The sequence below is a fragment of the Tympanuchus pallidicinctus genome, unplaced genomic scaffold, assembly GCF_026119805.1.
Source record: "Tympanuchus pallidicinctus isolate F22 unplaced genomic scaffold, pur_lepc_1.0 scaffold25, whole genome shotgun sequence".
Taxonomy (NCBI): domain Eukaryota; kingdom Metazoa; phylum Chordata; class Aves; order Galliformes; family Phasianidae; genus Tympanuchus; species Tympanuchus pallidicinctus.
This window is the reverse complement of record NW_026294742.1, coordinates 3,748,811-3,761,586: the sequence shown is the minus strand read 5'-3', so window position 1 is coordinate 3,761,586 and position 12,776 is coordinate 3,748,811. Positions and strand designations below refer to the sequence as shown.

At 43.2% G+C, this 12,776-nt stretch overlaps 1 protein-coding gene across 1 annotated transcript; it reads right to left on the bottom strand.

Moving 5' to 3' along the window:
- Window positions 1-1,079: 1,079 nt before the first annotated feature.
- On the bottom strand, window positions 1,080-5,950 carry DRG1 (developmentally regulated GTP binding protein 1). The gene is made up of 9 exons (XM_052689319.1): window positions 5,812-5,950; window positions 5,562-5,685; window positions 5,010-5,185; window positions 4,549-4,618; window positions 3,891-4,060; window positions 3,135-3,265; window positions 2,757-2,924; window positions 1,678-1,800; window positions 1,080-1,197 (listed from the first exon to the last, which is right to left on the bottom strand). The coding sequence occupies exons 1-9, from the start codon at window positions 5,851-5,853 to the stop codon at window positions 1,098-1,100; spliced, it is 1,104 nt and encodes a 367-aa protein (XP_052545279.1). The 5' UTR covers window positions 5,854-5,950; the 3' UTR covers window positions 1,080-1,097.
- Between the last annotated feature and the right edge of the window lie 6,826 nt (window positions 5,951-12,776).

Genomic DNA, 12,776 nt, shown 5'->3' with positions numbered 1-12,776 from the left:
TTCCACGTTCTTCCATGTGAATGATGGATCTGGTTTTGTTTTAGGATGTTACCAGCTCTAGGGCAGGTCCTGTTATCTAAGTGCAGCAGTTTGCCTGTACCAGCAGTAAGTAGTTTAAAGGCTCATCTTGACAGTGCCAGGGTTTAAGAGTAAGGAATGAAATACTGATGTACCAGATGCACACGCGGCAGCTGCTGAACCCTGCTCTGCCACTAAGCAGCACCTAGAGGAAGGGTGGATGAGCCTCTGTTCATAATAGCTTCCACCCTCTGCTGTACTGCTTCCAGTCATGTAGTTGTTAAGGAAAATTTAAGTGCTTGAACTAAACCACAATCAAAGCTTAGTAGCAACCTCTGGTGTGAGAACAGTTTTTTTCTACACTTCAGCATCCCTACTTCCATTTTTGTAGAGTGACTGCTGCAACTGTGATAGAGCTCTAACTGAAACAAAAAGCTTAGCTTTATTCACTTCTATTGTGAAACAAAAGTACTGCTTTAAGAGCCGCCAACTTTCCTTGCACAATTAAGTTTGGAGAAGTCAAATAAGCAGGAAATTCCTTTAAGAAAACTCAAAAGCTTCCAGTCACTAACAAAGTACAGGCACTGAGCTTGTTTCCACTGATAGAAACAATTGAAAAAGTGCCTACTCAAGATCAAAACCTCGCATCCTCTCCACAACTGCAGGACTACTAACCTTGAAGAATTCCATCAAGAACATCTGAGATAAAGGCAGCCAAAGCTCATATTTTCTGTCCTTGAGTTCTGCCTTGGTAAGATATGGTTCTCCAGCCTCTGCTTTTTGGTTTGTTCTAAATTAGAGCAGAGTAATTTCAGCTGTGTGAACTCTTCCCATTTGAAGTCATCACAGGCATCAAAGCTTCTTTTGCCATTATAAAAAGTACTTAAAAGTTTTTCATCTCTCAGCTCTGCTAGAATGAAACACTGCACTACAGGCTCATCAGAAACATTTTTTTTCCCATGCACTAATTTACTACCACAAAGAGCAATATCCTTTTCACTGTTTAATAGAAGTAGTCTGTTCCTTGCCATTTGGAAAATGAAAAGTCAGGCACAGTGACAAAGCGTGGGAGAGCAGTTTTATTTCTTCACAATCTGAATGACATCCTCATCTTCAAGAGTGTGGTCCTTGCCCACTTTCTGGGGGTTGTGTTTAACAGAAGAACCCCAGACCAGTGCACTGAAAGAGGGGGAAGAAAAATCAAATTAAGGAGACTTAGAAGTATAATCTGCAGAGCCTAACAGCAGTTATTTCTGTCCCATCACTAATACAGAAAGCAATGCTAAGAGCTATTTTTGTTCTCCTATAAGTACCTGGATGAGTGGTCTATGTGAACCAGAGACAAGCAGATCAAAACAAAGTATGAAGTCATCCAAAACACTCGGGTATATAGGACAGCAGCCCATAACACTGCATCTACTGCTGCTTTCTAGTCTAAATAAAAGCATTTTCACCAGAGAGGAAATTTGTCCAGGAAAGGGCAGAGAAATATCAAATATAACAACTTATATATTAGATTTAGTTGCAGGGAGATCTATTGCTTTCTACATTCCAAATTAAATTCCATTTTTATTTCTGACTTATAAACAAATGGAAGAACGCAGCATCAGGCTAATTGCCTTCTACTTGCCAGCAATCATTCCTTCACAAAATACTTACTATTTAAAGTCTTTAATAAGATTTTTGTGGATCTTCATACAGAAGTCCTCCACTGTCGTCTTGCAGTAAGGCAGCACTACAGGAGAGGTGTAGTCTGGGAGCTGCCCTTTAGGTTTGGTGTAGCTGTAACACAGAGCAGTCAGTCAATGCCAAAACCTCCTCTTGCAAATCTCCATGAAATTTCATAGGTTATGGGCACTGCTGTACCAGGTGCTTGTGCAGAGTTCACCAAGCTCATGGTGACAACAGACATGCTGTCTGCTGGTGTTTGTAAGCTGAAAATGCATCTGAGTAGCCAATGCCTGTAAGCAGGTTCTCCCTTCTAACTGCAAAAGGTTTATCACTGGTGAATTTTCCATCGTTGCTTAGAAGGTGACAAAACCTGGGTAGCTGAAGAGGTTACCTACAGTTTGGTGGTTGTAATTTGTGGCTCTGGGGTTTATTTTTGGCAAACAGCTCAGTGTATATTAGAATGAAAGCTTACTGTCTATAGCCCAGACACCTGGCATATTAAATTCCTTTTTACAGTATCTTTTTTTTTCATCTTGTCACAAGAAGATGGATACATTCAGAAGATTAAAATTGCTGTACTATGAGCAGTAATCGATTCGTTCACAAATTCACCTGAAGAGATGCATTAACAGTGAGGAAAACCTGTAATATTTTATAGTAAAAATATCCAGAATGCTAGATTAACTCAATTCAGGTCTGTTCAGAGACAGCTCGTGGTCACTCAGGAAAAGAGGAATACCTCTAATATTAACAACTTTGCATGAAATTTGACACAAAGTCCATTTTTTCAGGATTTTTAAAACATATCTGGGAGTTTCAGAGATCTTCATTTAATCCCTATACAAGAAGTTCAAAGCACTTGTGACTGATAGGAAACTCAATCACACAACAGCAAAGGGCAGCATGATCTCTGACTTACAGATTAAACACTTTTCAGTGACAAAAGAATCATTTGAAAGCTAGAGCTCTAAGTTAGTGGAAAAGCATATCAGAACGATCATCTTTCACCCTTTCTTAAGATGTTATTCAACCCCAGCCTTACACAGAGTGCAGCAATTAGGACTCACATTCGTACTAGCTTCAAGTAGTCCCAAATTTTCTCCAGCAGATCATCAAAGTTCCAGCGATGATGGGCAGATATTGGTACACAATGGGGTACTTTGTAAATGATATCTAGTTCCTCAATGGAAATCTGGTCAATTTTATTTAGGACGTAAATGCATGGGATGTAAACCCTGCAAAGAGAAGGATACAGTGCTACAGCAGCCTAGCAGCAATACACTACTGCCATCACTGGAAACAAAAAGCATCATTTTTGAAAAGGACAGTAAGGTGCTAAACATCAGTTGTTGCTAGCTTAGCTTCTGCAGAAAGAAGATCCATAAGCAATTATTTTCTTTGGAATATTAACTGCTACTATACCAAATGCAGGGTCTCAACAGTACCTGTTTCCTTCAACAACATCAATGAGGTCATCAGCAGTGGCATCGCTGCGCAGTGTGACATCAGCATTGTGAATTTTGTACTCTGCTAAGATGCTCTTCACTGTTTCAGCATCCAGCTCGCTCTGAGGACACTGAACGTACAGACAGTGAGAACAAATGGAGAACTTACCATCAAATTGAGTCTTACAATTAATAATACTAGCACTTAGCATATAGGTTACTAGAAATAACAGCTGCATTGTAAGTTATTGGACTTGACTGATTTTCAATCGCAGAATCATAGAATCACAGAATGGCCTGGGTTCAAAAGGCCCACAGTGCTCATCAGTTCCAACCCCCTGCTGTGTGCAGGTCACCAACCAGCAGCCCAGGCTGCCCAGAGCCACATCCAGCCTGGCCTTGAATGCCTGCAGGGATGCCTCCAAACTATTTTGCCAGTTAGTCTTAGGACTGGAAAAATAGATTTAAACCATAGCAGCCTTATTAGCATCAATGCCACTGATGGCTGCAGATGGACATTTCAACAGAAACTTGCTTGAATACTAATTCCAAACTCAGCCAACTAAGAGTACCTGAATCCCACAGCAGAGTTCTGGCTTCTTACACCTATGGCTGCTTCTATGCTTTTAAATATTCAATTAACTGGAAAATCAAGAGGTGTCAAGGCTGCAAGGCCTGGAACGCTGAGCTTTCTTCATCTCTTCTCCAGAAGAGCGTTTTCAAGCACTTTTTGCTTAAAGAAACGTTCCAACTTACTGTGGCTGTAAGATTAATGCCTCCTTTATCCTTTTTCTTAAAGCCGATATTGGGGGGCTTGCTATTCAGACGTATTCCAAATCCTTCCAGTTCATTCTCAATGATTTTCTTGTGACCGAGGGGTTTCAGCACATCCAGAACAATCAGAATGAGATTACAGGTTCGAGCAACTGAGAATCAAAAAAGTTAACCCTCAAAAAAGTATGCTCACACACTGACATAAAGCAGCACATAAGACAGCTCAGTGGACTGAGAATATAAAACCCAGGTCATTGTGGTTATTTCAGTTTGGTGTAAGATTTCTTGCACAGTGCAATAAAAAATGCTGGAAAAACCTTCCTTTTTATCTACATTCAGACACACAAGGATGACAATAAGCTACATAAGGATGACAAAGCAGCATCTGTGTTTAATAAGGATTCTCATCTGCCTTTAAAATTGGTAGCAGACTTTCAAGGCAGTGTCAACATATGACTTCATGTTTGCTGAGTTTAACTGAAACAAAGCAAAAAGACAATGGCTACTGCTTCACACTGAGCAACCAAATTCCAGCATACAATCCAGCTTCATAAATCTGTCAGAAACAGCAACTTCATTCTCATAAGGCACATTAACTGAACCAGTATTGGATGCTGCCTCCAAGCTCCAATAAACTCACCTGCAATGACTTGCCGTCCTCTGCCTTTACCATCCTTGGCACCTTCAATAATTCCTGGCAGATCAAGTAGCTATTGATCAGGAAAGGAAAGGAACTTATGAGAAGAAAATGTTTATTTTTAACATAGATTCTACTTTTACTTTTCTTCTTATGCTGCTGACTTCACTGCAAACTTTAACAGGACAAACAGCAAAATTCTTTCCACTTTAATTCTTACATACAGCATTATCACTATTTGTAGGCTGGAACAGATCATTTCAGAGTATGAGAACCACCACTGGAACTTTTCTCCAGGAAAAAAAGCAGAATAAAATTAGGACCTCATGGAAACATTTCCAATGTATTCTCAAGCACTTTTACAGATAAATTCCAACCTGGTAACACCAAACGAGGCTATTCTGCCCTGATACCATCACATCTCTGTATACAGTCTTATCTTCACAGACATCAGAAGATCTCACCTGTATCTTCGCTCCTTTGTATCTAATGACTCCAGGCACAGTAGTTAGTGTAGTGAACTCATATGCTGCCACTTCAGAGTAGACACCAGCAAGATTACTGAGCAAAGTAGATTTTCCCACTGACGGAAAACCCACAAACCCAATGCGGGCATCACCCGTCTTTGCAACATCAAAACCTGCAAGTAAGTAACAAAAATTGAAAAAGCACCTAAAGCTGGCCATCTCCTCAACTCCTACGGCTCTGCAGTGCAATCCCACCATTAGTTTTAATACTGCTGGAGTGAAAGACGGCAAAGGCGAAAAGCAGGACCCAGGCCTCACAATCCACCTTCACCACCGCACCTCAGCCAGCTGCCCTGAGCACAGCTTCCCCCAGACACACCTTTACATACAGAGTCAGGCGTCCGCTTCGCGAAAACCCCTCGAGATCTGCAAACGCACCGTTATACCCGCCGAAAAGCAGAATTTTTATTTACTCTCCAGATTCACCTCAATGCCCCGCGCAGGGCCACAACCCCCAGCTAAAGGCACAACGCGGCCCGGCCCACGCACCTTCCCCCGGGCCGCCGCCGCCGCCTCCCTTGGGTGTGATGAGCTCCCGACGCAGCTTGGCCAGTCGCGCCTTCAGCAGCCCCAGGTGATGCGCCGTGGCCTTGTTCTTCTGCGTGCGGGCCATCTGCAACAGCGCGGGACCGAGCGCTCAGCCGCCGGGCGGGCCCCGAAGGCCCCCCCCCGCCGTCTGACGGAGCGGCTCGGTGCCGGACCCCGCGCCGCCCGGCCGGGCAGAAGGCCGGCGCGTTACCTCAGCCTCAATCTCCGCGATCTTCGCCAAAGTCCCGCTCATCGTGGCGATGCACCCGCACCTGCCGCCTCACCGCAACGCCGCTCCTTGGGCCCGGCCGGCAGCGCGCAGGCGCACAACGGCCTCTCGTGGGAGGGAGAGCGGATCTCGCGAGAAGCGGTGGGCGGGAAACGGACGGCGGCGCGTGCTATCCGGGCAGTGTGCCTGCAAGCTCCCTGAGCCGAGCCGAGCCGAGCCGAGCCGAGCCGAGCCGAGCCGAGCCGAGCCGAGCCGAACCGAGCCGAACCGAGCCGAGCCGGAGGCGCTGCAGCGCGCCCTGTGGCGCCTCGTGCAGCGCTGTGAGGGAAAAGGCGGGAACGCGTGTGAGGGTGGGGGAGAAAGAGGAGAGGGAGTCGATGTTTGCACTCGCTTGTAAAAATCTACATGTAAAATTGAACGTGCCTTTTAATGAGAAAATAACCTCTGCCAAGCACTATATAGACGCATTTAAAAGGATGCTTGCAGAACCTCCTGCTCCACCAGCCAGGATTCTGAGCATTGCAGGATCCAGAATTTAACCTTGCCACAACTTTGCTTGTGGAATTGTTACACATCGCTTGACCTACGGTAAGAAGAAAAGCCGAGAGAGTTCTTTGCACAGCTCTTTGTTATCATTCTTCCTCTCCATTTCTCCTTCTCGTCTCGTCTGAATCAAAAAAAGCCATCTTTCATGTCATGAGCTCCATTACAGTAGGAACCGTCATTAATATGAGCTTATGAAGAGCTTACTGAAATAGAATCTCAAATAAAATGGGATTACAGCTCCTGGTAATGTTGGCTCAGGTAAGCTAGGGTAAATAGGAGTGCACCTACCGCCATGTGTTTGTTCATGGGATTCTAATTATTCCTTGTGAACAATATTGGTTTTTAACATAGGACACAGCAGGTTCAGTACTGGTGTTAATTTTTTTCCTTCTCACTTCAGGTGGAATTTGATTATTTGATCCACAGCCGTGTTCAGCTTTAAGTCCCTCACATTTGTAGTCCTGTTTGGTAACAGGAAAAACATGGAGAAAAGTGCGAGTGTGGGATGCTTAATCAAGCTCTGCATTTGCAGAAGATATTGGCAATTGTATTAGTTGTTTTCACAGTCTAACTGCAGATCTCATATATTGTAACTAACTAAATTAATTTTACAAGTGTGGGATGAATGAGCCGAGACGTCAATAAGTAATATTCTGAAGACAAAACTGCTTGGTATATAGACTTAAATCCTTTTTTTTTTTTCCAGAGAGCTACTCAAGCAAAGGTCCTCTAAAGACCTGAGGCACTTACAATCTTCTTTCAGTGTTGAAAGGAATAAAAGTTTAATTGAGATCATTTGCCCAATTATTTTTCCAGCCAAAAAAACAGTTTCTGACTGGTCTGAATGTTTGAAGTAGTTCAGTACTTGAAGTATATTGGTTTGTAAGAGCACCCTCTATTAAGCTTCAGAAAGGCTTATGCAGTTTTAGGGGCTGAAAGAGACCTCTGGAGAGCTTAGTTCCAGGTGGTGAACAGATTTACTGCGATGACTCTCATGATTTTTTTGAATATAAGGTGTTTTATGTTATTTCTTTCTCTGGAGAACATGGGAAGTTGGATGTGACAACTGGAAATGAGGCTACTGGGAGTGGATGAATGGCATCCTCTGAGGGTACCAGTCAAAACTGGAAAATGGACTGCAAATTATAAAAGTTTGTAATAAAATTCAGTCAGGAAAGTGAAAATCAAGGAAAATAGTAATATGAAATAGGATTTAATGCCAGAAGAGGAAAAACATCCCCAAGAGAGCATGAGAGAAAATGAAAAGAGCTACGAGAGACTGAGATATACTTGAAAGGTCAATTGAGCTTAGTAGTGGGCACTGATGCAAGATGGAGTACTTAATCTGGCTTTTTTGTTTGTTTGTTTTGTTTTGTTTTGTTTTAATTGAGATAATTGTATTTAGAAAATCTAGTCAAAGTGAAGGAGGATGTCTATGTCCCAAGGCTGCACATTGCATTGCAGCTGTGCAGTCCAGCTCTGGGTGTTTGCCTGCCTGCTGTGTGAGGCAATGCAGCAAAAAGGTTCAGATTTGTGCTGGAAAAAAAAACGAATGATCAAGGAGTCACATGAATTTCTAACTGATAAACTTAAAGTATATAACTTAAGTGCTTCTCTAATAATATTTTTAGTAAGGTGAAGCAGTAGTCCCCAGGGTGTTCAGAAAATTCAGGAGAACTATATGTGAAATAAAAGCTGTCTCAAACAATTAAGAAACATGACCCTGTGTGGAATCAGGAATAGAGAAGAACTAGGAATGTGTGTTTCAGTGAGCTACAGTGGCAGGGATGTGACTGAAATGGCACATACCTCATTAGCAAGATCTGAAAGATGGAGGATGTAGTAAAAATGGGTTTCGGAAATCCATATTCTACACGCTCAGTCCTGCTGACTCATTAATTTTGAAAAGCCGCTTCCTTTATTTGTACCTCAGTTTTATTTTTTGCAGGAACAACAGGACAACAGGAATGTGCAATTGCCATAAAATGATTGAAACGTTAATGTTTCCAGAGCTCTGCCCTGCAAGTGTAACTGTAGATCAGTGCAGCAGGAGAACTGAGTAGTAAATCTATTCAGTGTGTTTTCTGTCAAACCTTAAATAAGTTTCTTCAGCCAAATTCTGACACTATTTCTGGAACAGCTATCATCTTAGCTTGGGTGAGAGTTCTATTTAGGTGGGATACAAAACAGGCATTGTCAGATGTGACTTGTAGGTCTTATTGTAAAGCACACAGTAAAAACTGAGTTTAAAATTAATTGTGTTACCTCCTGTGTCATGAATATGCCATTAAAATAGCACAGATTTTACTTTGATAAAGATTACTTAGAATGAGATATTTTAGGTATTTGTATTTTTTCCAACTCCTGTTCTGGTGACTTATAGATAGGATGTCTACTCACAGCACAGTGAAAAACTCCTTTTAGCTGAACTGCCACCCTGGTTTTGGTAATTCACCTTAGGACAGAAACCGTAGGTTTCATGTGCTTGGAAACAGCTGTGCTAAGGCTGTATGTGTTTGTGGGCTTTGGGGGACTCCATTTCCAGCTGAGTGGTGGGGATAATGTGCATTTTCTGCAGGATTTAAGAAGTGGCAGGGAGGTGGCGGGGAGGAAATTCAATCGAGAGTGCAGGTGAAACAGGCTCTTGAAATTTCACATCTAATCAGCAATTTTCAGCAGCCTTCTGGAAAAAAAAAATGATCTGTATCAAATGGTGACTTTGACCTCAGTACTTAGGATTTTAAAAATTATGAGTTTGAGACTGTAGCCAACCTGCTGGTGTTCCCTTTGGAAAAAAAGAGTGGCTGATAGGTGAGGGATACCTGTTAATTTTAAGATTTTGTTTTTGTTATTGTTTTTTCTTCCTTCTTTCTTCCTGCAATTTCTGCAGTTTTGCAAAACTGAAGTTTTGTGTGTGTGTGAATTGTACTCTGATTTGAGAACTGGTGACTAACCAACACTGTTATTATGCTTCACAGAAGAACTGATGGTGCTGAAGAGGAGATAAACAATTTCAGGCTGATGGTGATGAACTGGAGGAATGAGATTTTGAGCAGCTCCTGTCAGAAGGTATGATTTTGAGACCTGGGTACGGAGTGGGGAGTCCTGAATGGAACCATTATGTTCACTGCCTGAGGGGAAGGGTCTTTAGAAAATGATGCAATTTACACTTTGAATCTCGAGGCAATAGACTGAGAGTTATATTTTGAATCCTGTAAGAAACACTGGGTATTGGTTCTCAGTTGTCTCCCTGAACTAACTTTTTTATGCCTGTTTACTTGGTTTTTATGTAGAAGTTGTCCTCAGAGCAGCACAGTAACTTAGCTAGTAGTCTGTAAATACCAAACATTCACTACTTGCATTGCATGCTTGGGTTTGCATTGTAAAGTATGTTTTACATGAGAAAGTCGCTGCACATGGATGCCTGATGCATGGGGAGTTGTTAGACCAACAGGAAGCCCAGGTTGTATTTCCATTTTGACCAGATCCTCAGAGAAGCAGTCTTTGAATGGCTCAGGTTGGTTCCAGACAGTCTAGAGTAGGCTAAGATGGGCAGAGTGAAGAAATGAGGGGAACAAAAGAGAGATTAAGTAGCAAAGGTTGGCTTCAAAGGCTGCTTTAAATGAGATTAACAACAAAACGTTCTGCAGTTTAGCATCAGCTCCTTAGACTTTGTCATGGAATGCCATGCAACAGATGGATTAAACAACACCCAGTGCCGTGAGGAGAGTGAGCAAAAAGAGGAAAAGCAAAGAGTGCAATTTCCCCTTTTCAGAATAACTCTCACTGCATACTTTTCATAGCATCATATCCCTCTCTGCTAGCAGTTGCTGTAGTTTTTGTGAAATGTCAGGTATTTTTAAACAAGGGTTTTTTGCTTTTGAAGGAGAAGGCTGGCAAATCACTAGCCCATATCTGGATTGCAGAGGAAACTGTGCTGCCTCCAAGGCTGAGTCCGTGCTGCTGGAGTGAGCGTTCTCATGGGACGATTCCTAGTTTAAAAAAAAAAGAGTGAATTTTAAAAACTAAATAGAAGAATAATCAACAAGCACTGAATGAATTAATTGCTTGTTAGGTTGGTCTCAGTTAATTAAAATTCAAGTGAAAGCTCAGGAAAAAATGACAGCTACTGGCTGAAATTTGCAGGTGTGACATGAAATGCCCAACGTGATATATTTCTGTGGCATGCACAAAAAGGAAATGATTGGTATGGCTGAATTAGCTGGCACAAGTGCTGTTGCATACTATTTTCTATCTTAGTATCACAAGCAGTGTCGAATAGTGATTAGCTTTCTTAAAGAATATCCTTAGACTATTCTGAAAGATAGCAGCAGTCCCAAAATCTTTCTTTGCTTCTCCATATTTGTAGATCAAATTACATAGGTTGCTCTGAAAGTAATGCCTCCTATTTATTTCCATGGAAACAACAACAGATACAGAATGCACAATCGCACTGTTTCATAGAGCAAGTTTTCAGCTACAAAAATGTTATTTGTTAACACAGTCACTGCTATTAGCTGCGTGTTTTCACATGAGCCTGCATGCCATGCTTGTAAAAATCTACACCCAGTGCCACTGTCACCAGTGCCGAAATGCACCACCCACCCCTCACTGTGCTCACAGCTGCCTTCTGGTTTCCAGAAAGTCTCAGCAAGCATTGGTGGGTGTCAGTGGGTGCATTTGTTTCTGCATGGAGGAATTCAGTTACACACCTTTGCTTCATGCGCACCTCCATGTCAGATGGCATTCTGTCAGACTGCCCCTCTGCTGCCATCTGTCACACAGCAACAGGATGCAATGGAATATTGGTGGGAAGGTTCTGTCTCTACTGCTGTACCACCAACACCCACACCTAGCATTGTGGGCCAACAAAATGAAATAGGAGGCGTTACTTTCAGAGCAGTGTTCGTACTTTTAGGTCAGTGCTTCCAAGTAAGGGCAGCAGCAACTGATCTGCAGCAAAGTGAGCAGTGCATGGTGTACCCAAGTGGTACACACGTGTTCAGAGAGAAAGGATTTCCAGTGCTGCTGAGATACCAGTCAGAGCACTTCAGCAGGGACCAAACAGCTGCAAGACATTTAGGGACAGCTCAGCAATCCCCATGAGCTGAAGTGAGACAGGAAGCAGCGAGAAGCTGAATAAAGTAGCCGAGGGAGATGCCTTTCTTTAAGGAGAGGAATTCAGAAGAAGTTCAACAGGTCCAGGTGCAGCAGATGTGAGAGAAAGTAGGTTAGGAATCATCTGGAAAGGGGAAGGAATTCTTTATAGTGAAAATGTAATTTTTTTCTTCACGTGTAAGACTCCTTTTCACTGTCCAGAACTTGCTCTTCAAGATATTAACTGGTTAGTTTTGGTGACAGATGAGGCCATGGGCACTCACACCTGTCTGCTTGCATAGCTAAGTGTGGGGAAATGGCGTTTAGTCATCACATCGCACTTAGGGAACTTCATCCTCCCAGTCTTTTTGTACACATTTTGTCTTAGTAAAGCAGAAATTGTATGGTTACTTGTAAATAGAAGAAATCTGGCTACACTGTAGCAAGTACCAACTGAATGATTGCTTTGATAGGCTCATGTCCTGGGGCAGGAGTAGCTTGGGAAAAGTTCAGACAAGTGGGTGAAGCCATAAGGGCGGGGGAGAGCAGCATGGTAAAGGTGAAAGAACCTAAAGATGCAGCCCTTACTGTCCGAGAGCAGTGAAGTGCTGGGGTTGGTGGCTGTGCTGCTGTCCTGTGTTTGCTGGGGAGGAAATCAGGGAGCGTTGGGGTTATCCCTCACTGCACCCTGCATGGACGCAGTGTGAGCTCCTGGCACGCTTCTCCAGCACTCCGACGGGAGTGTGGGCGGGTCCCTTGGGGAAAATCGCGTGCTTTGGGGTAAACAGCATTAACCTGAGGAAGCAGAGTGTGTTGGATGGGGCTTTTTAAACGGGAGGGCTGGAAGCTGAAACCAGAACATTCTCTGGCAACTGGAGAAAGTTGTGAGTGCAGTGAGGGCGGCAGGGCCCCCCTCCCCCTGCCTAGCGCGGAGACAAAGAGCAGGCAAGGGGGGAGCTGAAATAGGAAGCAGGAACCGTGGCAGGGGGCTGGGGACTAAAAGAAAGCAAATTAATAAGCTGGTATGAGCCATCAGGGGAAGGCACACAACTGATCGGAGAGCCACTAGGAGAGATCAGCAAATTCCAGCTCCTTTAGCTGCTCTGACCGTGTGTACATGCAGCCTGGCCAGCAAGCTGAAATGTAATCATTTTCTTCACTATGGCAAGTACAACTCTGTTCCCCTGACACACGGGCAGGCTTGCAGGATGAGGGCACTGCATTATCTGTGTAAGGCAGTGTATGTGAGCTCTGCTCCCCTGCATCGCTAGCACTGAGACAACCTCCAATTTCCAAAAACACGT

What these genes read in the sequence shown, in the direction of transcription:
- DRG1 (XM_052689319.1), bottom strand. Translation starts at nt 5,853, where the DNA reads ATGAGCGGGACTTTGGCGAAGATCGCGGAGATTGAGGCTGAG. An exon ending in CGGCGGCGGCCCGGGGGAAG is followed by an intron (nt 5,186 to 5,561) that starts GTGCGTGGGCCG and finishes ACTTACTTGCAG; the next exon opens with GTTTTGATGTTGCAAAGACG. An exon ending in CTTATTAAAGACTTTAAATA is followed by an intron (nt 1,198 to 1,677) that starts GTAAGTATTTTG and finishes CCCCTCTTTCAG; the next exon opens with TGCACTGGTCTGGGGTTCTT.